Source organism: Rosa chinensis, chromosome 5, assembly GCF_002994745.2.
Source record: "Rosa chinensis cultivar Old Blush chromosome 5, RchiOBHm-V2, whole genome shotgun sequence".
NCBI classification, from domain to species: Eukaryota; Viridiplantae; Streptophyta; class Magnoliopsida; order Rosales; family Rosaceae; genus Rosa; species Rosa chinensis.
The window spans coordinates 77644272-77672110 of record NC_037092.1 but is presented as its reverse complement, the minus strand read 5'-3'; the positions used below and the strand labels follow the sequence as shown (position 1 = coordinate 77672110).

At 38.0% G+C, this 27839-nt stretch overlaps 2 protein-coding genes across 2 annotated transcripts; both read left to right on the top strand.

Annotated features, from left to right (window-relative positions):
* The first annotated feature begins 9081 nt into the window (after positions 1-9081).
* LOC112165456 (F-box/LRR-repeat protein 3) lies at positions 9082-13241 on the top strand. The gene is made up of 8 exons (XM_024301963.2): positions 9082-9912; positions 10289-10414; positions 10649-10753; positions 10842-11235; positions 11336-11465; positions 11707-12001; positions 12083-12334; positions 12927-13241. Exons 1-8 carry the CDS (start codon positions 9271-9273, stop codon positions 12981-12983), a joined length of 2001 nt encoding a protein of 666 aa, XP_024157731.1. The 5' UTR covers positions 9082-9270; the 3' UTR covers positions 12984-13241.
* Positions 13242-24178: 10937 nt separating this feature from the next.
* LOC112164486 (WRKY transcription factor WRKY24) lies at positions 24179-27513 on the top strand. The gene is made up of 5 exons (XM_024300700.2): positions 24179-24634; positions 24960-25169; positions 25263-25945; positions 26055-26216; positions 26607-27513. The coding sequence occupies exons 1-5, from the start codon at positions 24290-24292 to the stop codon at positions 27076-27078; spliced, it is 1872 nt and encodes a 623-aa protein (XP_024156468.1). The 5' UTR covers positions 24179-24289; the 3' UTR covers positions 27079-27513.
* Positions 27514-27839: the final 326 nt, after the last annotated feature.

The following is a 27839-nucleotide window of genomic DNA, read 5'->3' as shown; positions in this document are numbered from 1 at the left end:
ATTCTATCAAATCTTAATCAATGAAGGACGAATCACAAATCTCCATCAGCTAATTGGAGCTATTGTTTGTGTTGAAAGGCACAACCACGAATTTGTGAATATCGAATTTGGTAGGCCTCAAGATGGCTACCATGAGCATCATTCAATCGCTAGAAGAAGTCGCCATAGATAATATGATCCATATGATCAACCTGCTCAAGAAGGTAATCGCCAAAATTGGCGAATACATGACCAATGGGGGTCATGAAGTTGAGGGTATAAGGGTTGGACACCATGGTGCCACTTTTGGCTATGGTGATGTTATTCCAATGCCATTGGTCCTAGGGACCATATGTATTGTGACAATACACCTCAATCAACGGTGACTTCTTCTAGCCACCGAGTTAAAGGAGACTTTAAATCTAGCGATGAAGATAAAATGCTGCAGATTTTTCGTATAGTCTTTTATTTTCCAAGAATTACGTAATGGCAATTATGCCTTAAATCAATAAATGACAATTGTCTTAACTCTTTCTCACTAGGCTCACCCAATTAAGTATGATGTCTAGGAAACTATTTGAGATTAGAAGTACTTAAGTGAGCTTTGCTCCACCGACATCTCTTCTTACTTTCCTGGTCATGTTTAATTGAAGTTACCGAAAGAATTGAGTAATTACAATTTGTCTAAATTTGATTTTTACTTTAGATTAGATTTTGGTCCAGAAATTTTGATGTAATCATTGGCTATTATTAATAAAGTGTCGATTCTTTAATTCGAACTTTATTATTCTAAAGATATAATAGCCAATGGTTTTTATGTGGAAACACATAGTAAGAATGGACATAAGTTCCTTTGCATTACCTCTAATGACTACGGACGAAAACGAGTATTAAAGAAGCTTATGTCTCGCTCTAGTAGGTTATATGTAACCACTATTCAAGTAATTAAGTCCAATGACATCACAAGAGATGACCTTTGGGACACCGACACATATAGGCTTTAGCATGACCGTTTGGGACACCCAGGTCATGATATGATGATCCATAATACTAAAGACTTCACACAGACATCCCTTCTTCAGAACGAAGAGAAGTAAGAATCAAAAGTCAATTCAAAGAGAGCATTGCCTTGGGAACCGCCGCCATACACCACCGGCTGGCCAACGCCGGCGCCGTGATCCCCCTGAGGCAAAATTATGGCTTTGACACCATGTATGGAGACTTGGCTTTGACGCCATGTATTGAGACTTGACTCCTCTCTCTACTTCTCAAAGTCAATTGTGACATTGTGGCTCAACCAAAACCTTCATTGGTTGATTATAAGACCAATCTTTCATTTTATAAAGCCTGTTTTTTAGGATTTGGACCATCCTATGCAAAGGATACTAAAGAAATAATTCCATTCTTACATATAATCCAAGGGGATTCTGTGGATCGATTCAACCAACTTGCAGACTGCTTAGATGTTTTATGGTGTTGGTTGATGTGCAAACACGCTGGACACGTGTCTCACTATCGTCCACTCGTAATGCTGCTTATGATAAACTCTTGGCCCAGATCATATGGCTACGGGCTCACTACCCAGATCATCTCATTCAGTCAATTGGACTTGATAATGCTAGAGAGTTTATATCAAATTTTTTTGATGACTATTGCTTATTATTGGAGATTGATATTAGGCATCATATTCCCATGTACACACTCCAACGGTCTCGTGGAAAAACCACCATTAAACGACTACGATAGTGGCCCGGACATTGGTAATGCGCACCAATATTTCCGCTTGGGGTTATGCAATATCGCATGCAGCTATACTAATTCTTCTACGACCCATAGCAACTCAACTGTTATTTGCGTTACAGCTAGTGACTGGGTGCGAGTCTAATATCTTATACTTATTCATATTTGAGTGTGCGGTTTATGTGCCAATCGCGCCGCCACAGCACATCAAATGGGTCATTGCAACAAATGCATATTTGTATTGGATATAAATCTCCAACTATAAGTCCGCTATATAGAACACCTGACAGGCGATCTTTTTACCGCTAGATTTGAGGATTATCACTTTGATGAGACAGTCTTCCAGTCGTTAGGGGGAGATTAGAACATCAACGTTCAACATGAATGACCAGAATTGTCGTGGTCTGTCCCCACTATGTCTCATCTTGATCCCCTAAAAGTGACTAGATCACATATACCTGCTGCAAACATGCCTGCAAGGATGGATGTCCCCACAAGAGGACATGGTGCCACCCAGGGGAGATGGGTACGGTACCACCACCATGGATGGTGGTATGGTGACGCCACAAGGTGGCATAATGGTGTCATAGGCCATAGGTTTCACTAGAGAGGGTAGGAGACCGATAGGTTTGATGGATTCTCACCCTAGAAAGAGAGCGAGTTTGGCACAACTTGATCCATTGATCATTGATATTCAAAATCCACCTCATAAGAATATTCTGGATTGTGGTTATGTCCAAAAGACATCGTTGAGGAACGCCTCAATGTTAGAACCAATTCCTAATAATATAGAGATCTCTACAAACTACACTAGTGTACATGAGTACGTGAGATTATTGAGATCAATTACATCGGACCTTACTCCGTTGAAGAATGCCAGCGTAGAGAAAATTGGCCTAAATGGAAAGATGCGATCCAAGTTGAATCGGATTTACTAACGAAGAAGAAGGATTTCGGGCCTGAGATGCCAACACCTCCTAACATAAAACCTATTGACATTAATAGGTCTTCGTTAGATAGCGTGATGAGAAAAGAGATGGTAATCTCGCATTATGGCGCAAGGCTTCTCACAAAACGCCCTGGAATCGACTACGAGAAGACATATTCTCTCGTAATGGATGTCATTGCACTCCACTACTTTGTCAGTTTGGTAGTTTCCAAATAACTGAACATGTAGCTTACGAATGTGGTCACTACGTATCTTTATGGGGATCTAGATACGGAATATAATGAAGGTATTTATGGACTTCATTTACCCAAATCAAGTGGCTCTAGACCACGGAGCGCGTTTGCAATGAGGTTGAAACACTCACTACAGTGATTACTTGATTGGGAAATGATATGATGAACTATGCCCACGCATTTCCATGATAAGTTCCGGATTTGCAATTTTCACGGTTTATGTTGATGAACATAATTTGAACCTTTGAGAGTTAAGGGAAACCGCTAAACAACTGAAATCCGAGTTTGAGATGAAGGACCTTGGGAGAATACGGTTTTGTCTAGATTTAGAACTTGTATACCGTGTCAATGAATGTTTTAGCATTTTGATAAAGTCAAGATGCACTCCCATAGCCGTCTGTAGTCTTGACCCTAAGAGAGATACGTTTCGTCCCAGGGATGATGATGAAAATGTGTTAATTGGCAGAAGTGTCTTACCTAAGTGCAATAGGCGCATTATTGTACTTAACACTATACAAGACCGAACACCTCATTTGTTATGAACTTATTAGCTAGATGTAGCCCTGGGCCAACGCGATGCCACTAAAATAGTGTAAAGACAATCTTTTGATACTTAAAAAGTACGCTAGATATGAGCTTGTTTTATCCCTACAGAGAGAAACGGAAGAATGGGATCGGACCCTATTAGGCATAATGCTACCGTCCCCATCGCTGTGACCGGCGAGATGGTCTGCGCCGGCACCACCAGAGTGGCCAACGTCACCCTCCTCCCCTCTGTCAAAATGATGGTGATGTTTTGATGCGTTTTGCTGATGCATGGTATCTCTCTGACCCTCACAAATGTCGCTTCCAAACAGGTTATGTCTTTACCATGGGAAGCACCGCGATATCTTGGAGGTCTACAAAGCAAACATTTGTCGCTACTTCCTCGAATCATGCTGAGATTACTACTCTACATGAAGCCGTGCATGAATGCATATGACTAAGGTCTATAATTCAACATATTTGAGGAATTTTTGGTTTGAATTCTACCACAGATGAACCTACATGCATATATAAGAATAATGTAGCTTGTATCGAACAAATGAAGTTAGGTTTTATCAAAGACAAGAGCACCAAGCATATATCGCTTAAGTTCTTTCATTATCAGCAATAACATACACTTCTAAAAATTGAAGTGACTCAAATCCGATTAAAGAATAATGTAGCCGACTTATTTACTAAGTCGTTACCTAAATCCACTTTCGAGAAACATGTAAAGAGTATTGGATTGAGAAAGTTATCCGAACTCCCATGATTGTAGCAATCAAGGGGAGATGTCGACATCAGGGGGAGGCATGATGTCTACATGTTTGATCTCGAATAGTGAATGGCGTGTTGTACTCTTTTTCTCCTCCTCGAGGTTGTTTTTGTCCCACAAGGTTTTTATTACTTGAGCAAGGTTTTTAACGAGGCAACATTTGAAGCGCCATAGTGTCATGATGACATCACGTTTGGACAACACAAGGGGGAGTGTTGAAGGATATTCGATTTATGTGTGCCTTACCAAACTAAGATTACTTTCTATTGTTGTAATAGGAGAGAATGTTCTAAATTCCTAGTTCTAATTAGAATAGGATTCCTTGTACTCAAAGATTATGTATTTGTATCCTCTATATATAGAGGCTTCTATTATCAATAAAAGTTACAACTATTCTCTCATTTCTCTCTACAGTTCTCTTTTCCTTAAACAATATATATATATATATATATAGAAATTCAAAAATTGTTGTGCATTTAGATCAACTCCAACAAATTCCCCATATTTTGATTTTTCTCTAATTTAGGGAAAAATGAGTCTCTTTGAGCCTCTTTTGCTCCAATAGATTCCTTATAACTATCTCTATTTTAGGAAAAATGAGGAAAGAGAAAACCAAATTCTCTATATTTACAGCAATCTCCAAAATTTTAAAGAAGAATATAGAGATTTTAGAGATTGCTGTAAAATAGAGAATCTGTTGGAGTTGGAGAAGAAAAAATGTTAAAGCTTTGAATTTTGCTTTCCTATTATATAGAAATTATAGAGAATTTGTTGGAGTTGCTTATAATTAGCCTAGACGGGTTTCAGAACCTGGATCCGCCACTGATTCCTGGTGCTGAGAAACTGCATTAGAATAGTCGAGAGAAGTTTCAATCCTAAGAGTAGCCAATAGTATTAGAGCACCTATATCAGACTGCAAAAACAAAAGTCCCTCAACAAATTAGGCATATAAGCAACAAACAAAACAAGCAGTTGGTAGGCTCATTCTAGATTCATAGGCAATTAGTCAATGAATGACCTGCTTTGGCAATATATTAGCAAAATGAAATATAGAACTACAAGGAAACAATCATGTATTAGGACTTCAGAAACTTTTAATTGAATCTATTACCTTCTTCTCGAGTTTTTTTTTTTTTTGGAGGCAAATCTTCTTCTGGAGTTGGTAGGACTTGTTAAAAGTTAAAAGTCCTCACAGTTGTCTGGCTTTGACCACCAGTGAAAAGCATAAGCTTGAGGATAATTTGACGATGAGCCCTGTTCCACATCAGAAAATGCAATAGGTCATGAGCGTCAGTGTTAATCCAAGATTTAATGCTATTTTGTAACAAACAAAAATCAAAAACACAAAAGAAAAGGAGAAAGCACCAAATATTGCTGAAGTTGAAGTAATGAGTCTACCTGAAGCTCATATAGCGTCAACTCAAGTTAATTGTCTAGCCAAATTCTCCTAATCTGGACAAGAGAGAACATGGAAATCAGATTGGTTCAGATGAATCTCTCCTGTCGGAGGAATATGACTGTATCCAAATTGATGGACATTCTCTAATCTCCTTCTTTGATCTTCCCGAGCTTTGCAAAACATCACCATAAGTTAACTGATTCTCCCGAGCTTCGCATTGGAGTATTCTTCTATTGCCTTGTAAAGCTCGGGAAAATCAAACAACTGTGGACAATGTTCTTTTTCTCCGAGTCTTCTTGTCTGGTCAAGAGGAAACTCACACTCAGTCCTCACCAATCGCCATTTTCTCTCCTCTATTGATACACATCAACCCAAAACCTCTCTACATGCCAAAACACTCTTCATTCCACAAAAACCAAGAACAGGGGATGGAAGAAAACTATGGGATTTAAAGAGTCTTGCTTGCCCGAATGGATGTAATATCTGCTCATACAGAGACTCTAAATCGGCTATCACAGAGGAACTAATATCGTATAATCCTCTATTTAATTTAATTTTTTTTTAAAAAAAAAAAAAGGTCGAAGAAACCATAATTGGGTCCTATATTCAGAGTTCCAGACCATGAAATAATTGGTCTCGTATCTTGAGCGATAATTCAAGTCTCCAAACTAAACTGTTTTTTCAAACAGTGAGCTTTGGTGGTTCTGTATATATTGAGAGAAAATTTGTGCTTTGATAGTTCTGTATATACAGATGGTTGGTTTGGGTTTCTTCAGCGTGGCGAGCTTGAAGGGATAGTTTTGCGATGGTGATCTGCCAGCGGAGCACCTTGGGAGATGGAAGATGAGTGTGACGGCTCCCTTTTGTTTTGGTTAGAGTTTTGTATTTGGTTAGGTTTTTTTGGTCAATAGTATGTCCTTACTCCTTTGAGCTAGGGTTAGGTCAAATGGCTATGCCATGGATGTGGACATGTGGTGTCATTCCTGCCTGGGGAGAAGTTGGTTTATTTTCAATTTTATCTTATGGTCAATGTGTTGACGAGCGATTCTTGCACGTGGTCTAATGTTTTTGGGATACGGTGTGGAAGAGAGCGTTGGTTTTTCAAGCGGTTGTCTATGAGGTGGTATCGAGATTCTCGAGATTCCATGTATCTCGAGAGATTTGGCGATATAGGTGATTAGCGGTTAGGCCCTTTCGGCTCATGGAGGTCATTCATGATGATGTACGGACCCGTAACTGGTTTAGATTTTAGGGAGGAGAGTGGGGAGTTTATGTTCACCACCAGTCATTTCCGTGTTATGTAATCTTGATTATTTTCAATAAAGATTTCTAAAAAAGAAATCAGTTAGACGGATTTGGTAACAAATGAGAAGAAACTAAATCCCCTTATATGTGTTATATCCAATACAAATCAAGATGCAAATATCCCGCAATGTAGAACCACGGAGCCAAGATCCAATCTTTCAGCAACTCTAAAGCTAAGACGCTTTCTCGACTATAGATACGTTGTTTATAACTATAATTTCCATCACATATATCCCAAAGGTTCCTTTCGTCTACCAAATTAATATATGATTTTTTGACCATCAAATCCGATAAGCAACACACTTCTTCAACATAACAATCAAGAAAGTGTAGCATAGATCCTCACGACTACAAACTCCAACCACCTTCGGAAAATCCGGTCAAATCCATCGGAGGAGAAAAAAGGACCCACTCAAATTTCAATATTCGGTCCAAGGAGAACCTAAAAACTTTAATGCTCCAAAATAATAATTGCAAGTTGAAAAATTAGATTCTTTCAAGAGAGTCAGTTCCACACTCCTGAAATATTGTCCTATACGTACGTAACCTTTTAAATATTTTGCCGTACCATGTGCACCTGTCCTAGTGTCCTTCCTCATATGTTCCTTCCCCAAATAGAATGAATCGTAAGATCACAAAATTACCAACCACACCCCCCATCCATCGCTCTCATTCGTTGAGACCCACAAGCCCATACTCGTAATTTCATCCCCATTTCTTCTTGTTCTTCGCCAACAACTTCTTCTTCTTCTTCCCCAAGAATTTATAGTGGTTCACTTAATCATTCTGATTGAGCTACGTCCACTTTCGGAGACGGCGAGAAATTCCACTATAATCAATTGAAGAGAATACAATTAGAGTTTGATAATAAACTCTCTACCCAAACCCTAATTCAATCAATTCCCTAGTAAAACTGAGAATAGGCTATTACTCTAGGTTAATTTTTCTCTCACAAAAAACAATCCCTGCGGCAGCAATACCTTGCTATATATATTCTCTAATTAACTTAGGGATGCATATTTAACCTAATTAACCTAGGCAGCGCTATATATATTCCCTAATTAACTTAGGGATGCATATATAACCTAATTAACCTAGGCAGCCCATGGGCCCTTCACATTTGATTTGGTCCACCAATCAAATTAAAACCAATATTCAATAGCCTCCTCATCGACCGTGGCTCTCTGCCTCATCGACGAGTGGTGGGTGTTGCCGGACAGGTTCGTGGGGTCTATGCGCTCCTATTATTGTTCTCTTTCCATCGTTCTGGGCTATTTACAAGTCTTCTCTTCTCTCAGGGGGCGGCGCAGTGTGGATGAAGGGTGAGTGGCAATCGGCGGCAGCGCCTGCATGGAGCAGGTGGCCAGAGGCCAGATCATGGCGACAGTGTGCCATGGATATGGCGTTGCCTGTTTCTCCAAGATGGGTCGCTATGTCGAGGCTGCAGTGATGGGATCGGGCTCTCATGCATATGGACACAGATGGTTGGTTTGGGTTTCTTCGGTGTGGCGAGCTTGAAGGGATAGTTTTGCGATGGTGGTCTGCTGGCGGAGCACCTTGGGAGATGGAAGATGAGAGTGACGGCTCCCTTTTGTTTCGAATTTTGTTTTTTGTTAGGTTTTTTTGGTCAATAGTATATCCCTACTCCTTTGAGCTAGGGTTAGGTCAAATGACTATGCCATGAATGTGATGTCATTCCTCGAGACAAGTTGGTTTATTTTCGTTTTTATCTTATGGTCAAGTTGGTTTAATTTATATCCCAAATGTTCCTTTTGTCTACCAAATTAATATATGATTTTTTGACCATAACATCCAATAAGCAACACAGTTCTCTTCAACATAACAATTAAGAAAGCGTAGCATAGATCCTGACGACTACAAACACCAACCACCTTCGGAAAATCCGGTCCCATCCATCGGAGGAGAAAAGAGACCATTCAAATTTCAATATTCGGTCCAAAGGAGAACCTAAAAACTTCGATGCTCCAAAATAATAATTGCAAGTTGAAAAATTAGATTCCACTGATATTCTTTCCGGAGCGTCAGTTCCACGCTCCTGAAATGTTGTCCTATACGTACGTAACCTTTTAAAATATTTTTGCCGTACCATGTGCACCTGTCCTAGTGTCCTTCCTCATATGTCCCTTCCCCAATTAGAATTAGAATGAATCGAAAGATCACAAAATTACCAACCACACCCCCATCCTTCGCCCTCATTCGTTGAGACCCACAAGCCCATACTCGTAATTTCATCCCCCCATTTCTTCTCGTTCTTCTTCAACCACTTCTTCTTCCCCAAAGCCAGCCACTGCTCTGTTTTCCGTTATTCAGTTAATTAGTTAAACTCAACAGCCTCCGTACTCGGATGAAGAAACCCGCAAACGACGCCGTTATGACCAACCCACTCGACCTCTTCACGGAGGAGATCATCCACGCGATCCTCGACCACCTAAACGACGACCCGTTCTCCAAAAAGTCCTTCTCCTTGTGCTGCAAGTCGTTCTACTTCATCGAGTCCCGCCACCGCAAGTCCCTCACTCCCCTCCGCTCCGAGCTCCTCAACCGCGCCCTCCACCGCTACCCCTCCATCTCGCGTCTCAACCTCACTCTCTGCCCGCGCGTCAGCGACGCCACCCTCGCCTCCGTCGCCGCCACGTGGCGGGCGACTCTCCGTTCGATCAACCTCTCGCGCTCCCGGGACTTCAGCGGCATTGGTCTGCGTGTTTTGTCGGGGAGCTGTTCGGGTCTGGTGGAGATCGACGTGTCGAACGGGACGGAGCTGACGGACACGGCGGCGAAGGCGATCGCCGAGGCGAAGAATCTGGAGAAGTTGCGGATGGCGAGGTGTAAGTTGATTAGTGACATAGGGATTGGGTGTATAGCCGTTGGATGTAAGAAGCTGAAGGTGCTGTGCTTGAGGTGGTGCTTACGTGTCACGGATTTGGGCGTTGGATTGGTCGCTGTGAAGTGCAAGCAGCTGAGGAGTTTGGATCTCTCTTGTTTGCCGGTAATTGTTTGCCTTTTTGGAGCGATTTGATTGTGACATTGTTTTTACTGCAGTGTTTCACTTTGTGCTGAGCTTGGAGTTGAGTTACATGTTTTTGATGTTGTTATTAAAGGGTACATTTTTTTGTTGGTGGATCATTATTCTAAAGTGTTTTTACTTTTTACTGTTGTTGATAGAAAGGGTGGTTTACTGTAAAAGACTAATGGAGTGACATATTTGACTAATATAGGCTAGTAGTTAAGGTGATATATGAAGAAGAAAATGCATGCCTGATCCACCTGCTTGGGCTGTTTATAGTTCTAATTAGGTTGCTTTTGGAGATTAAAATTTGGAATTGTTTGATCAAGTTTGAAGCTTTGTACGATTTTAACCGCAGATCACGGAAAAATGTCTTCCACCTATCCTGCAACTGCAACATCTTGAAGATTTGGTTCTTGAAGGATGCCTTGGAATTGATGATGATGGCCTTGTTAGCCTTAAGCATTGTTGCAGCTCGCTCAAGGTACATTTCATTAGCCTGCTGATATCTTACACAAGTTCAAGACAATTCCTTTCAGCAATATATGATGTTTTCAGCTTCTCTGATGCCCATCTTTCTAACAGACTTGGTGATGTATCCCCATTTCTTAGCCATATTCAATTTTTTCCACTGATTATTCATGACTTCTGAGTGTTAGTTAACCCTATTGATTTCAACAGTAATCATAATCAAGTTCGTTAATGTGCTACTGTACAGATGCTTAATTTGTCGAAATGTCAGAATGTTAGTCATGTGGGTTTGTCTTCTCTGACAAATGGTGCTGACAACCTAGAGCAGCTTATCCTATCATATGGTCCTTCTGTAAGTCTCAAACCCTGTGATCACCCTAGTAATTTTTTTTTTCCTACACTTAGCAAACTCTTCATTGACATTTATAACTGTGGTGTAGGTCACCACTGACCTGGGGAAATGCCTCCTTAATTATTCAAGGTTGAAATCGATTAGACTAGATGGTTGTTTGGTCACATGTTCTGGGACTAAAGCAATTGGAAGTTGGTGTGCCTCGTTGAGAGAGCTGAGCTTAAGTAAATGCACTGGAGTGACAGATGAGTGCCTCTCCTTCCTTGTGCAAGCGCATAGGCAGTTGCTGAAACTCGATATCGTCTGCTGCCGCAAAATAACTTCGGTCGCTATAGATTGCATAACAAAATCTTGCACATTCCTCACTTCCCTGAGGATGGAATCCTGTAGCCTGGTTTCTAAAGACGCATTCCTGTTGATTGGACAGCGCTGCCAATTCTTGGAGGAATTAGATGTCACAGATAACGAAATTGACGATGAAGGTTTTGATTTGAACTTAACATTCTAATCCACCTGAGTGTTTTCGTTTTTTGTAATATAATTTTCTATCTGCTAATATGAAATGCTGCTAAACTTGTGTAGGCTTAATGTCCATCTCAAGATGTTCCAAACTTTGTAGTCTAAAGCTGGGTGTCTGCTTGAACATTACTGATGAAGGACTTATGCATGTTGGAAGCGGCTGTCGAAAGCTGAAAGAGCTTGATTTGTATAGGTTAGTGGCTTTATGCAGATTAACATCACCTATATCGGGTAGACATTTGTTTTGATTTTTATTCTATATGACATTGGCTATAGTTTCTAAAACAAAAGTCCTAATGGTATTACCTCAGAAACTAATCTTCTTCAGGATATTCTGCTAGCATGTGGAGTCAGTAGCTCTGAATCAATGATGCTATGTTAAACTCTCTGCTCTTTGAATAGTAATCTTATGGGGTTCTTATTGTCTTCTATAGGTCCTTGGGAGTAACTGATGTGGGCATTGCAAAAATAGCTCAGGGCTGTCCTGATCTGGAGATGATCAACATTGCTTATAATAATAAAATCACAGACTCATCTTTAATATCATTATCGGAGTGTTTGAGATTAAAGATACTTGAACTTCGAGGATGTCCTTGTGTCTCAACAGTTGGACTTTCAGCAGTTGCTAGGGGATGTAGGCAACTTGCAGTTCTGGACATAAAAAAGTGCGTCAATATCAATGATAATGGCATGCTTGCACTTGGTCAATTTTGCCATAATCTCAGACAGGTAGGTTTCCTTTCCATACTTTCTGGAAGATCTAAAGTCGATGCCTAACTAAAACCTGGTGTTCATTTCTTCATGTTGCAGATAAACTTGTCCTACTGTTCGGTCACAGATGTGGGGCTGTTATCTCTCGCCAATACCAACCGCCTACAGAACATGACTATTTTGCACTTGACAGGATTGAGTCCAAATGGCCTTGCTGCTGCCCTATTGGCATGTGGAGGCTTAACAAAAGTTAAGCTTCACACATCCTTGAAACCGTTGCTTCCAAAATATATTTTCGAGTACATGGAAGGCCGTGGTTGTGTGTTTCATTGGAGGGACAAAGCATTCCAGGTACTTCTATTCCTTCCATTCTAGTACAGCAATATCATCATGTTCAGCTAATGAATAAGTTCCATGAAATTTACATGTTATTGAGAAATAATATTGCCCCTCTTCCTAAGCTCACATTGTTATTCCTCATAATGTTGTTAATAACTTACATTTGCTACTGTAGTTTGGTAAGCATTGTGTTTAGTACCTCACATAAAAAATGGCAGTGAAAACAATACCGATCATAGGTTCCCCTTGATGAGTTTTCCCCTTACATAGTATAACCAAATTCCCTCCTACTTTGTTATTGTAAATGACGGTTAAATTATAGGTGAATGCAATCAGCTGAAGAAGTCTTTGAGATATCCATTCAAACTCATAATCATCACGCACCTTGCATCTGTTAGAGATGAGATAGGAACTGAGCTTGCTAGAAAACTTTGACTCTTAGGCAGATGATCAACTATTGAGTACAAACGTTTAACAGTTATTGCACAGTTAGTGTATTGGAAGGGCATCGGCAAATTGCTTCTGAATGACCTGGAAGATTGCAGTGAGATCATTCATATAAATTCGTGAATCCTGAAACTATTCCTTCTTGTGTTGTTTTCAGGTGGAAATAGATCCAAAAGGATGGCAACTGCATGTAGGAAGATCTCCTGAACGCTGAAGAAAAAGAGACATGCAGACAAATGTTAGAAGGCTGAAAGGCCCAACAAGTTCAAGCCTTGCAAGTCCTTTTAACCATTTGACTATTGGACTAATTTGAAAGAGTCCATGATGTGTATTTCATTGGAGTTTTTAAGTGTGACAAACCATTCCAGCTACTCTACCAATCTTTCACCAAACACTATCCAATGTTTGTTGAGAATTATATGGGTGAAATTGAAATAAGATACTCCCACAGTAGATTGCTGAGCACGGCATAGTACACTGCCTTAAGTTGATCTAGTTTTGTAGGGAAACTAGATAAGGATTGGTGTTCAATGCTTCTATTATCTAGTTATAATTTTTTTCAATGTAATCATTTCTCATTCTTTCTTATATGTGTGTGTGTGTTTTTTTTGCCGTAATATTAGTAATATCCTCTATCTCATTCCAAGTTTATCAGAATTAGTCATGTCTTGTATATGAAGGTGAAGTAAAGTTCCGTAGTTTTTTGAAAATTTTCTTGAAAATTATTAACCATTAAAATAAAATTTCTAACCATCTGGTGTGGTAAGGTTGGTCAAGCTACCTAGCATGAAATCTTCATGTCTAGCGTCCGAGTCTCAACTCCTACCAATTATGGTCAGCAAATTTGACGAGCTTTTAAGTCTGTGCGCTTGCGGTGAAAGATTAGTCAGACTCTGTTAGAATACTCTCATGAATCTCAATTCTAATACTGACGAGATAGATATGTTACTAACTTGCTAACGTAATTTTCAATAATTAAAAAAAATTATGAAAAATCTTAAATAGAGAACCCCAATGCTCTTCTCAATATTGATTTTCAGGAAAAAAAAAAACATAAAGGTGGAGAGATTTCTATCCATTAGTACACGAGTGGAACAAAAGATCACAAGAAATGCAAGTATTAGCCACGGATGCCAACTGGCCAATCAAAATCCTCCGTGCAGTTGACGCACAGATCGCGGGCGAAATGTGCGAGCGATCCACGGCAGTGCACAGTAGTGACTGGTACACGTACACTCTTTCTCATACGTCAGCATGATGGGGCAGGGACGTACAGTCAGTCCCTGAGAAAATATTGACTTTGACCGCAATTTTGTCGTATTCGTTTATTCCTTTACCGCCAATTTTCCGTCAACACAGACCTATCCCTTTCGATTTTTCAAAACTCTAAGTCTCTAATATGCTCCGGTATCAACTGATTATAATATTAGAGACTTTGTTTTGCTCCAGATTCTCTTAGCATCTTCAACTTATCTGCGACTGAAGTTCATGATAGTGAATTTAGGCACTTATTAAACGAGAATTATAGTACGAGTCATGCATATATCAGATGCTATTTCAAGCTACCAACCCATTAATAGAGGGTATAATTATAAAAGGTCAAAGTTGAACGTTGATTCCACGTACTGACTGTTTAGGTTAGTTACTTCTCTTTCTGCGTTTGGTCTTACTAATTGGTTTTTTTGTTATATCGAAGAAGATCTCATTTTCGATATATTCAATATAGTATAATTTTAACTCAATTGTTCACATTGTTTCATCATTGGTTTTATCGTTAATTGTACTGATGTTAAGTAAATAATACGTGCATTTATTGAGGAGAAACCAATTTATAATTGATGTGTTTTAGATAGCTTCAAGAGTGTTCTAAGTTGTGTATTTCAAATTTTAGAAATTCTGAGAGGTGTTACAAAAGCTGAAATTTTTTTTTCCTTACCGTAAACTATAAGTGTGGCATGATACCTTACAAGGCCACAATAAAGCTTACAGATATGGTCTGTCCCCTCAATTTTACCCATTGTTTTTTTAAACCCTATATATATAGCAATTGGGTAATAGTTTAGGAATCGGTTTCTACTTCTACATGCAACAAAGAGCTTATTGTGTTAAGAGTTTGAGGGTAAGTGCGACTAAATTTTTTCATAGCAAGATTTGGTACTAATAAAACATCAATTATTATGCGAGTCAATAGCATCATATACCATGCACTTATAGCTACCAAACCCATTATAAGATATAAGGTCAAAGATGAAGAGAGTTGATCGAGTTCATCCATCACTAACTATAAGTTAATTATTTTCCTTGGTTAACTAGGTCAAACCATTGTGCTTAGTGTTTAATTACTAATAATATCAGTGAACTTGCAAATTATACTAGACTAGGTTGCTGTTTGATTTCTTAGCACGTTCACTATACGTGTGACTGATCTCTTTGGTATCACATTCCGTACTAGTTAAACCACTAATTATGTCACGCCCCGAATTTCAAATAAAAAAAATTCAAATCAGAAACGCGATAACTCAACAAACGCCTAAATGCTTAGAAATTTTTTCATTTAAACTAAACAACAAAATAAACTAAGTCCGCACATGTCAACACAGACTCAATCACTAGAGTCAAATATTACTTACCAAGTGTTTACGTACATAACTCGAAAGCATCCAAAGTAAAAATGTAAATGCTCACTAAGAGCATACTACATATAGCAGTATAATAACAAAACATGTCATGAACCTAACACTGCTGCAACTACATGCCACAGTCTCAACTCTGGTCGTCCTGACATGCAGGAATAACTTTTACACCATGGAATAGTGCATCGGATTGCAACAACAAACCTGATAAGATTTTTAAGCTCGTATGAGTAAACTCAATTAAAATTACACAAACAGTTCATGCTTAACAATTCCACAGCTCATGAATAAATTAAGCAACCAGAACAACTCCACAAATTAGTAAGAACTCAAGTCCCTCATGGAAAATAAAAGAAAGAAATTAAAACCCGAAACTCTCTTTTACAAACATGTACTCATGAGAACGATAACACAAAGTTATCCCCCAATTAAGTAGTACATTGACAAATAGACTAGAGCTCTAACTAATCATAACTACTCACCCGGCCAAAGGTGTGGTTCCCGATTTCTTTGCCTCGATCACCAATGTGACAATAGGTCCTCAGACCGAAAATATTTAAAAAGTTCCACATGACAAAAAATGTTACACTCAACTCAAGGTACTCTTTCAATACAATATAAATCAACAATTGCATGATGTATTGCATTCCCGAAAAGAGTAAATGCTCAAAACAATAACCTGAATAAAATCACAATTATTATATTTCTCACAATGCCACACCATCAAGATATATATTTCACGTAAATATATGTATACGTAATCATCAACTCAAGAATGTCACTAATACCAACAATAGTCCACAATTGCAAAAATCGAGAAAAATTATTTTTATAATAAAACCTCATTTTAACTTATGTATGAACCGTAGAGGATCAATTTCATATAATTTAAAAATAAATATTTATTTTCAGAAAATAATTTCACAATTTAGTGATTAAACCGAACAATAAAATAAACTTTGTCATAAATGAACCACGTGAGATTTACTCAACTCTAAATCCCGTTGCGTCTTCTCTTACAGTCAAGATAAAGTACATAATACTCTTCATCAATCACCTAAGTAAAATAAGGTCTCAACTTAGTACACGATTAAAATGAAAGCGGTTACGGTTCGAACCGAGCATTTGAACCAAAAACTGAATATTTCATCAATTGAGACAAAACTTCCTCCGAGACCTCCCAAGGTCTCTGGAACACTTCTAGGATCAATTTAAAAAAATTATACGACAATCCAATGGTCGGATTCTCAAAGATCGCAAACCGACAAAACCAGCACTATGCTAAACCTAACATGCTTCAAATGATCACAACATGATCCCATAATATATCAACATGCTCATATCAACGAGTACGAGATGAGACAATTATGAAAACAGAACCCCAAAAATGGCCAAACGAGCAGCCAAGTGCTGCCGGCAATGGCTGAGCGTGGGCTCCACATGCTGCCGACATGAGATTTATGCCAAAATTTTTCCACCAACATGCACAACAACTTTCATAACTACCATGACGTCCAGAAATGAAGGGATTTGCCGCAATATACCTCAAAATGTCAAAAACTCGGTGAAACCCTAAAATCCAAATCTGTTCGATTCTCCTTCCTCGCTTCAAATTGGTTCAAGATACTTTGGGAGACATGATCAACATCTCATGGGCTTGAAAACCCCTCAAGAATTGGCACCAGAGGTGGCCGGAAACGTGAGAATTTGCAGGCAACCCGAAAACGCACCTCCAATTGGATTCTTCCTTGCTGCGCCACCTACATGTCGAGATAGGTTATAACACCACCCTAGATCGATGGAGAAGGAAGTGGCAGTCCAAATGTGACTGGTGGCGGCCGGATTAGTGGTCGGACGGAGGACAATCGACCAAAAAATGAAATCCGGCTATTTCGGCGCTGGGGGGGAGGGAGGGAGAGAGAGACTCGGGTTTCTATTTTTGGAAACCTAGGGTTTTTCTTAGTTTTTCTTAAATTTTTCTATTTATCCAAAATTAGAAACTTTTTTCGTTGGTCATAAATTCTTCATACAAACTCTGATTTTTGCGTTTCGCATGTCACAAACTTGTATCGACACACTCTACGATTTCTGTTAAGGAAGTTTTCACAGAATCATAACGTATAAAAAATCAACCCTTGAATCGAAACATTCCGAGCAAATAATTGTTCAAAATAATTTCTGTTTCACAATTAACAACCAAATAATTCGCACTAACCGAGACTTTTATTAATTTGAAGAAATTTACTAGAAATTAACATGAAAATTCAGGTCATTGCAAATTATCATACAAGTCATGCATCAAATACCATTTCTAGCTACCAACCCATTTAAGGGTATAATTTAAGGTCAAAGTTGAAGAATGTTGATTTCAATTTCCACAACTGACCTTACAGGTTAGTTATAGCTAGTTTCCTTTGTAACTAGCTAGGTCATACCATATTGCTTTCACCTACAATATCATATCCAACTTCTATTCGATCAGTCACCGGTAAAAAATGAGAACCCGTTAACAATTGAAGTACTAGTTAACAAATCACTTTTTACGATTCAAGTAGATTAAGATATTTAATACACAAACATTGATAGGAGTTTCTAATTCTAGAAGATAGTGATAGGCATGCAAAAAATCCGATTTTCTGCCCTAAATCCTAGATTAATTAGTACCAACTTTAGAATGCATTCTACTTTTTATCCGCTCCAGAGCTCTAAAATCAACTACGAGAGATGCTATCGATTTGTTTTCCTATTGTTTTTTGCATTTCTCTATATAATACACTGTTTAATTATGTTCATAATTCAACTTTTACATTACCTTTCACCCCGATACTTAACATTTAACAATTGGATAAAAGCTCCGTTAGATTTACGAGGATAAGTACGTGTGACTGAGTTGCAACTTAATTTAATAGCAACTCATACATATGCCAGATACCATTATACTGCAGCTAGGCCTGGCAACGTGCGGGTATAGTGCGGGTACGGTGCGGGTTCTTAACGGGTTAACCCGATAAGAACCCGTTAGCTTAACGGGTTTCACGGGCCAAACGCGACGGGTTTGCGGATTTTCCGTTGGAACCCGTTAAAACCCGTTAAGACCCATAAACAATTTTTTTTTTTTTTAAAAACTTTTTATCAAAGCAACTAAAACCAATTAAGACTTATGTATATAACCCCTCATTTGCCATTTTCTCTGTATGAACTTTTTTAGTTTTCTATTTTGAAATTTTTTATTTTCTATCTTTTTTGGATTTTTTTTTCCTTTCCTTTTTTGACAAAAAATGATTCACAAATCACAATTATACGACGATCCAACGGTCGGACCCTCACAGATCACCTAGAGGATCATCTTTACCGATTTATACGATGATCCAACAGTCGGATCCTCACGGATCGCCCTTAGGTTCATTCTCTCATAATTATACGAAGATCCAACGGTCGGATCACCTAGAGGATCATCTTTACCAATTTATACGATGATCCAACGGTCAGATCCTCATGGATCGCTCTTAGTTTCATCCTCTCAAAATTATACGGCGATTCAACGGTCAGATCCTCATGGATCACCTAGATGATCATCTTTACCGATTTATACGATGATCCAACGGTCAGATCCTCACAGAGCGCCCTTAGGTTCATCCTCTCAAAATTATACGAAGATCCAACGGTTGGATCTTCCCGGATCACCCTTAGAATAATCCTCACAAAATTATATGACGATCCAAAGGTTAGATCCTCACGGATCCCCTTTTGAATCATCTTTGCACAATTATACGAAGATCCAACGGTTGGATCGTCCCAGATCGCCTTTAGAATCAGCCTCACAAAATTATACGACGATCCAACGGTTGAATCCTCACGGTTCTCCTTTTGAATTGTATTTTCACAATTATACGAAGATCCAACTGTCGGATTCACATGTGGAATAAGAAAAATTATAAAAATGCCCTAGTTGACAAAAAAAAAAAAAAAAAAAAAAAAATTGGGGAACCCGTATGGGTAATGGGAAATGGGTTTTTGGGAAGGATTTTGAGTTAATGGGTTCCAACGGGTTTAGCCCGCAAAACCCATTAATTTGCGGGTTTTTTGCGTGCGGGCTTTTTTTAGCCCGGATTAATAAACGGGTGGGTTTGTGCTGGTTTTTAGCTTGCGGGTTTGCGGGTTACGGGTTTGAATGCCAGGCCTAACTGCAGCTACCAATTAACAAAATAAAAGGTAAAAGGTCAAAGATGAAGAAAGTTGAATTCATGAGCTAGGTTCATTACTTAATTTCGTTGGTTTATTAGGTCAAACAATTAAGTGTTTGTTAATATTATTAGTGAACTTTATATACCTTAATCTGTACGTCTAATAGGAGACAAATAACCGAGTAAATGTAAAAGTGATGCATGAAGAACCCATGAATTAAGTAGATTATCATAGTTAAAAGAACTGCCTTGTTGCTTCCCCACTCCTTATTCATTTTTTCAAAAAGAGACAAACCAACGAGAAAATCTTCGATACGATTATTAGATTATTAAATCGCACGCTATTCTTTCAATTATTGAACTATATTACATAACAACATAGAAAAAACAAACGGTTTTATTTCTACATTTGAAATCGGCCACTCCAGCTAATTCCATCTTTCCTTAATAGATTAACTAATTCGATTGAGTGTTTAATGACATGTGAAGTTAAATAGAAATTTGAAACAATTAGTAGTTACTTTGAACTCATTGCATAGTTTGAAGAATATGTAACCTCAATTTGGGTCGGGTGCTGTAAGACTTGGTCTCACATTCCCACGTAAGGTGTATTTTTTCCACAGAGATTTAGATGCTCAATCACTTCTAGATGGGAAATGTCCTTTTAACACGGCATATACCAGGAGGCATGCATCTTCTAGATGACATGTACTGTTAGCTAGATCTTCAATAAATATCTCACCATACCTATGCCACTTGCCAGCTTAAAAGATAAAGCTCATGATGCCGACACTATTTTCTAATTTCTACAATTATTTAATATCTCATTCATATTAAGTGTAAACTTAGGTTAAAAGAAATTTTTTTTTCTTTGAACAATGGTTAAAAGAAAAGTTTAAAGTGGTGATTCAAATATTAGTGTCTTTTTTTTTTTTTGAATTAATAATTTAATATGACTTGTGTCCTTAACACCCAAGGATTTGTATCATGATATACCGGCCTAGTGCAGTAAGCTCATTAGAAATCTGGAATATTTTCTCTTAATTACTAAATATACCTCAGAATATTTTGCTTACTGAGATAAGGGGATGTGAACTTTTTGTGTTTTTCTCATTACTCAAAATAAGGTACTCAGGCCAAAATTTTCAAATCAAAAATGACTTGCTTACCTCATTTATAAATTATAATTAATGAATATTAGTTTTACAATTTCGTAATTAAAATCATTCATGTTTTAAAAGTCTCATTATTTATAAATTATATTTACAAAAAATCGATCAATAATGCATGACACATTCAATAAATGGACGGTTCATCATCATAAACGTGTCAACACAATATATATATATATATATATATAATTTTTTTTTATAAATAAAATCATATCGATTTTTTATTTAACTAAAGCCAGAATGACCGTTACATACCCTCTCTTTGCCATATATAAACAAATAAGAAGTTATGATGGTACCATGCGGTATATAGAAATAGGTCTACTCATTGAACACTCCAGACTCACTTAATAAAAGCAAGCCCATAAACTATGAACCTATATGACATAGTAATTAGCCGAAGTAAAAAAAACTTAAATAAAACCTAACCCTAAAAGGCTAGCCGAAGAGAGCAAGCTAGCCTTTTAGGGCTAGGTTTTATTTAAGTTTTTGGAGGGTTCAATGCGGCTAGGGTTCAATGCCATAAGTTTTTGGAGGGTTCAATGGCTTCTACTCCCTTAAACCCTAGCCGCATTAGCCCAAGATGAGGCCATATCTCAGCCCGAAGAGAGCAAGCTAGCCAAATAGGCACATGCAAGCTTGGCAGTAGCATTGACCCAACGCTGTCAAGACCACATGGAAGTTCAATTCTTGGTAGTGTCAAGGTACTGCACCTCCACCATAGATCTGACTAGTGCTGCCCTAAAAGGGAGGGTTCAATGCGGCTAGGGTTTAAGGGAGTAGAAGCCATCGAAACTTTGTTTAATTTTCTCTTGGACTTGTTAAATAGTATGACGATCCAAAATACAATTTATATTTGTTTAAACAATCCAGCAATTGACAAAAGTAAATACATTTTAATTTGATTATTTTTATACAAATGATGATTTTTTAATGACAGTTTATAGAATGAACAATTCTATTTTTGAAAGTATGAGGTGAAGATTCGTTAATAACAATTAAGATGAACAAGCAAATACACATTTAAGGCAAATCTAACATGTATTAATAATAACAACCAATTAGTCAAACTGCAATGTGTTACACATCATTTAGCACAAAATTACAAGTTGACGTTACTGAAAAAACAACTACAAAGGGAACTCATCTTCATTCCCTTCTACATTACTTTCTATTATTTTAAGACTATAATGATCCTCATTATGGCCTCGCATTTCATGTGCAGCTCAAATTTCATACCACAATCACAGAATTCTTTGTTACTGAAAACCAGCTAGTCCACCTTTCACTTTTCAATAATAGAAATAAAAAAGTGATCCAAATTAAGTGAAGCTGTCTAAAAAATAACTGGAAATGATATCTAATTAACCAATGCTAACTTACAGAACTTTGGTTCTTAAGTTTTAATATCAACCGGCTGATATTATATTGAACCAAAAACTGTTACTTTCGAGTTCGAGGTTTGAACATAAATGATATATCCCTTCATTTCTTGTGTAGTATCGTACAAAATATATGTCCCTCGTATTTAACTCTTGGCACCTACGTACCCCTATTAATACATCAAAATAGTATTTATCTTAATTTTCCATTGACGTAAAATGTAGCTTATTATCAAACTCTTCTCTTCAATTGTAGCCTTTAAATTATAATTAGGCTTAGGTACCTAAAGAGAGATTTATGTGAGTTATTAGTTATTGAACCCCAAAAAGAATACATCATAGATTTTAGTAGAACAGATATTTATGTAAATACATATGTATTGCCAATATTTGAATGGAGGAGAAAGTTGCCAATAATAACATACGCAAATGAGTAGAAAAGTTAATAAATTTGAAGGCATGATTACGAAAAGACTAAGAAAGAAGGTAATGCATGAATATGAACTTTATATTTTACACGTGAATGCTCCTTTTGGGGTTGGATACATATGAAGATTATGTATCTTAAAATGTCACTTTTTTTTTGTTGGATTTTTTTTAAACATGTTTCGATAGATGGTTTGAATCTCATTTCTCATCATTCGAATATAAGAAAAATTAAGCATTTAAACGCGGGATTTAATTTTCATTAAAATTAGAAGATGATTGAATTTAAACTTTGTTTATGAACTAGGTATATAGTAGGGCTGTCAATGGGTCGTGTCGGGTTGGGTTCGTGTCTGGTCAAGGTATTTGTCGTGTCGCAATATACAAACCCAAACCCAACCCATTTAATAATCGTGTCAAAATTTAAACCCAAACCCAACCTATTTATTAAACGGGTTACCCATTTCCAACCCGCTTAACCCATTTAACAAATAGGTCATGTCGTGTTAGACAAAATGACCCATTTAAGGGTTAACAATGCGACCCATTTAACTAAAAAAATGCATAAATTGATTGAATTCACTAAAAACTCCACAAGACTAAGAATATAAATAATTATATATATATTCATAAATAATTAAATCCAATAATTATAAAGAAAAATATTTCAAATTGTCTAATCCTATGATCAAATACTCCCAATGCCCAAAATTTCAAGAAGAAGTATAGCATAATCGGGTTATACGGGTTCACTTCGTGTTGGCGGGTTGACCCGTGGCCGACCTATTTATTAAATGGGTCATGGCGGGTTGACCCATGGCTGACCCGCTTTTTAATCGTGCGGGTTTAACCCGCTTTATTTCGTGCGGGTTTCGAGTCGTGTCGGAATTGACAGCCCTAAGTAGCATGTTATTTGAAAAGACCTATGGAAGGATGGAGCTACACAAGGGCTCGTCCCGAGTTTATATGGAACGTACCTACCTACTTGAATCTTTCACCACTTAATTTTTTTATTTATTTTTTTTCAAAATTACGACTAGTTGATTCAAGGCTCTTTAGCTACTCAAAAATACAATGCTCTAATTATGGCTGATGCTCCCTCCTTTCTATGAAAATAATTCTTAACAGATCGCATATAAGTACATAATCAGCATAAATGAATTATTAGTGTAATAACATTATTTTCGTTAAAAAGATGTTCATAACTCAAACACTCAGTAACTGAATATAAAAACAAACTATCCTAAATTTCAAACACAAGAGTTTAGTTTCAACTAGGTCTTATCTAGATTACAGAAACCCAATTTTCTAAAAAAAACTAAGCATGGAGATATGGATTAGTTGATAAGTAGGATATGAAATTATGAAACTAAGCCGCCAACCATTCAAACGCACGAGCTTTGACCAGGCAAAAAAAGAAAATATCCCAAAACAAAAAACACTCTTTATTTCTTCTTTTTTTTTTTGACAAAAAGCTCTTTGTAAAATGAGGGAAAAAAAAAAAAAAGTGGGCACAAAAAAATATTCAACGGTCAAACCTCCCCCATGAGCCCCAGCTTCTCAGAAAGCTCCACAATACAAAGAAACAGAGCTAGAGAGCCTAGCTTGTGCCATACGTGACCCTCTTTCTTCTTCTTCCTCCTCTCCTCTCTCTCATATTTATTCATAGTTTCAGACCCAAGCTCTCTCTTTACTAAACCCACCTCTCTCTTTTCTCTCTTTCATGGCCTCCTCTTCCGGGAGCTTAGACACCTCCGCAAATTCTCACCCGAGCAACTTCACCTTCTCCACCCACCCATTCATGACCACCTCCTTCTCCGACCTCTTATCCTCGGGCGCCGACACCACAAACCCAATAGCCACCGTAACCCGAAACTCCGGGTACGGGTTATCGGATCGTATTGCGGAGCGAACGGGGTCGGGTGTCCCCAAGTTCAAGTCCCTCCCGCCTCCCCAGCTCCCCATTTCGCCTCCCTCTGTTGTGTCTCCCTCTTCCTACTTTGCAATCCCACCTGGGATGAGCCCCGCCGAGCTTCTCGACTCTCCTGTGCTTCTCAGCTCTTCCAACGTGAGTAGAATTCTCGGAAACTGTTGTTGTTCCATTTTCGTAATAAGAGTTGGTTGTTGTCAATGACAACATATTTGGTTTTGGAACAAATGATGGGGGAACAACATATCATATATGGGGTTTTGGTTCATAGTAAAGTCAAAGTTTACCTGTTTTTGAGTTTGCTAAAAAAAGGAGGGTAGGCTGATTTAGCTGCTTTATTGTTGGGGGCTAATTTTGTCTGGGATTGAATCTTACCATATATGTTTCTGAAATTTTGTTTCTTCATGATTTGTACTAATGAGATTTTCCATTTTTGTGGTTGTGGTCTTGTTATTATGGGCAGATTCTTCCATCTCCAACTACTGGGAGTTTTGCAGCTCAAGCCTTTAATTGGAGGACCAATTCTGGTTCTGGTACTAACAACAATAACAACAACCGGAGTGTTAAAGAGGAGCACAAGAACTACTCAGATTTCTCTTTCCAAACCCAAACCAGGGCCCTTCCTACTTCATCATCAGCAATTTTCCAATCCTCAAACAGCTCAATTCAGACTGTATGTAATGTGTTTGATGAATTTACTTATATATCTCCTCTGTTTTTGTTTCTTGACTGGCTTATTTTGGCTAATGTAATTGTTTTGTTCCAGGCACAAGAGCAGGCATGGAATAACTATCTAGGACCTCCCAAACAAGATAACTTTTCTTCAGGGAAGAGTATGGTGAAACCTGAGTATGGTTCTTCAGTGCAGAGCTTCTCTTCTGAAATGGGGACTAATATGCAGAGCAATAACAATGCTCAGCCCAACAGCAGTGGTGGTTTCCAATCAGATCAGTACGGCAACTACAATAACAACAGCAACAACAACCAGCTGCAATCCCATCAGTGCTTGAACAGGAGATCAGATGATGGGTTCAATTGGAGGAAATATGGCCAGAAACAAGTGAAGGGAAGCGAAAATCCGCGGAGCTATTACAAGTGTACTTATCCGAATTGCCCAACTAAGAAAAAGGTTGAGAGGTCGTTGGATGGACAAATCACCGAGATAGTTTACAAGGGTAATCATAATCATCCCAAGCCACAGAATACTAGAAGGTCGGGTTCATCAGCGGCTTCTTCCCATGCAATCCAGGCTTCCAATCACACCACCAATGACATCCCGGATCAGTCTTTCGGCTCTCATGGTAATTCACAAATGGATAACTCCATTGGAACACCGGAGAATTCATCCAATTTTTCAAATGGGGATGATGAGTTAGATCAGAGCTCTCAGAGAAGCAAGTCAGGAGGAGGGGATGAGTATGATGAGGATGAGCCTAATGCCAAAAGATGGTAAGTTTCGAGTTTGCTTAGTTTAATATTTATGTTTTGAACTCTATCCATCGAGTCATTTGGATGATTTTGTGTGATTAATAGGTCTTGATTTTCATTTTATGTACAGGAAAAAAGAAGGTGACAATGAATGTATTTCAGCACCTGGTAGTAGAACAGTGAGAGAACCAAGAGTTGTAGTTCAAACAACAAGTGACATTGATATTCTTGATGATGGGTATAGGTGGAGGAAGTATGGTCAGAAAGTAGTAAAGGGCAACCCAAATCCAAGGTAAATTTTGCCCCCTTTAATCATGATTTTCTTCAAAACTTTTTGAAAGATAGATTGCTTTTAGAGTTCAATAATATTATTGAAGTAAAGAATGTAAGCCTTTTCTATATCAAACTCTCATGCCCCATACTCTTTTCTTGGAAAATAAATAATCAATATGGTCTCATTTTATAAGACCTACCTTAAAAAGTGGGTTCTTTTCTTGTTGACAAGACACATTCATGTAAATAATTCTTGCTGGTATTTGTTTACTTTATACTTTGTATTTGATCAAATTGGGTTCTTTAAAGTTGCAGATGAGAAACTAGAGTCAAGTGTTATAATTTTTATGAAATACTGAAATGCTTGTCTGCTAAATTAGAGTGTTTTTTTTTTTTGGTCACATTGCAGGAGCTACTACAAGTGCACAAATCCAGGCTGTCCAGTGAGGAAGCACGTAGAGCGAGCTTCACATGATCTTAGAGCAGTGATCACAACCTACGAAGGGAAGCACAACCATGATGTTCCTGCAGCCCGTGGCAGTGGTTCTGCCAACAGGCCTTTACCAAGCCACAATACCAACAACAACAACAACATGAACAACAACCACAATGTACCCACAGCAATGAGGCCTATGACCCATCACAGTACTAACAATGCTGCTAACAACAACCCTCTTGACAATCTAAGGCTACCGACATCAGAAGGGCAAGCACCCTTTACTCTCGAGATGTTGCAGAGCCCAGCAAGTTATGGATTTGCAGGGTTTGATAACCCCATGGGGTCATACATGAACCAAACACAGCTCAATGACAACAACATTTTTTCTAAAACCAAGGACGAGCCAAGAGATGACGCATTTTTTGAATCATTGCTGTGTTGATCACCCTGCAATCTACATCAGTTGCATAGTTTTGCAAAGGTTTAGAGCATAGGAAGGAGATCGAAACTCAATACAATAAGCACACACAGAGCCATTCAGGTTCATTCCATTCATTGCCTTTTGTTAATTAATTTGTTGTGTTTTGTATATTCTTTTTTCACGGGGATTGCTTTCTGTATATTCATAATTGTATGTCATAGAAGAAGTTTCGCAAATGGCTTATTTTTTCGTTGATTTGAGGCTGGCCTCAAATCAATTTATTTGTACCCCCATATGTTTCATTTTTAGTGAATTTTGGATCCAAAGTTTCTATCCTTCTGTGCTTTTATGTCATCATACTTCTGGAAGCTTTTGGGATATGCAATCGTCACCCCTTACAACATTTCAAGGTTGAAACGGTCAAATGTGTGGAGCTGGAGATTACTTGGTGCCTAAGTTGGTCAAGGTCAAATGTGCATTTTTATTTTTTTATTTTATGTCCTTCACACATGGACTCTTCTGGGTTGGTCTCTCTGGGGAGCCCACTTGCAGGAATCTGCATTCATCGTATTGAGTCATGGTTCATGGATATTGATAGCCATTCTTGTTCATTCTGTTATTATTATTATTATTATTTTTAGGGTTTTCAATCATGACGGTTGATGGGAAGAAATTATTAGATGTATTCTATAAATAGTATTTTGTTTATAATTTAGATTTATGAAGCGAAAATTTAACTTTAAAAGTCAGACGATTAGGTTTCGCGAGTACAGGGTCGTTCT

Coding starts and splice junctions, on each gene's coding strand:
- LOC112165456 (XM_024301963.2), top strand. CDS start 9,271: ATGAAGAAACCCGCAAACGACGCCGTTATGACCAACCCACTCGACCTC. Junction 10,415..10,648: donor ATTGTTGCAGCTCGCTCAAG/GTACATTTCATT, acceptor GCTACTGTACAG/ATGCTTAATTTGTCGAAATG. Junction 10,754..10,841: donor TCCTATCATATGGTCCTTCT/GTAAGTCTCAAA, acceptor ACTGTGGTGTAG/GTCACCACTGACCTGGGGAA.
- LOC112164486 (XM_024300700.2), top strand. CDS start 24,290: ATGGCCTCCTCTTCCGGGAGCTTAGACACCTCCGCAAATTCTCACCCG. Junction 25,946..26,054: donor GAGCCTAATGCCAAAAGATG/GTAAGTTTCGAG, acceptor TTTTATGTACAG/GAAAAAAGAAGGTGACAATG. Junction 26,217..26,606: donor AAGGGCAACCCAAATCCAAG/GTAAATTTTGCC, acceptor GTCACATTGCAG/GAGCTACTACAAGTGCACAA.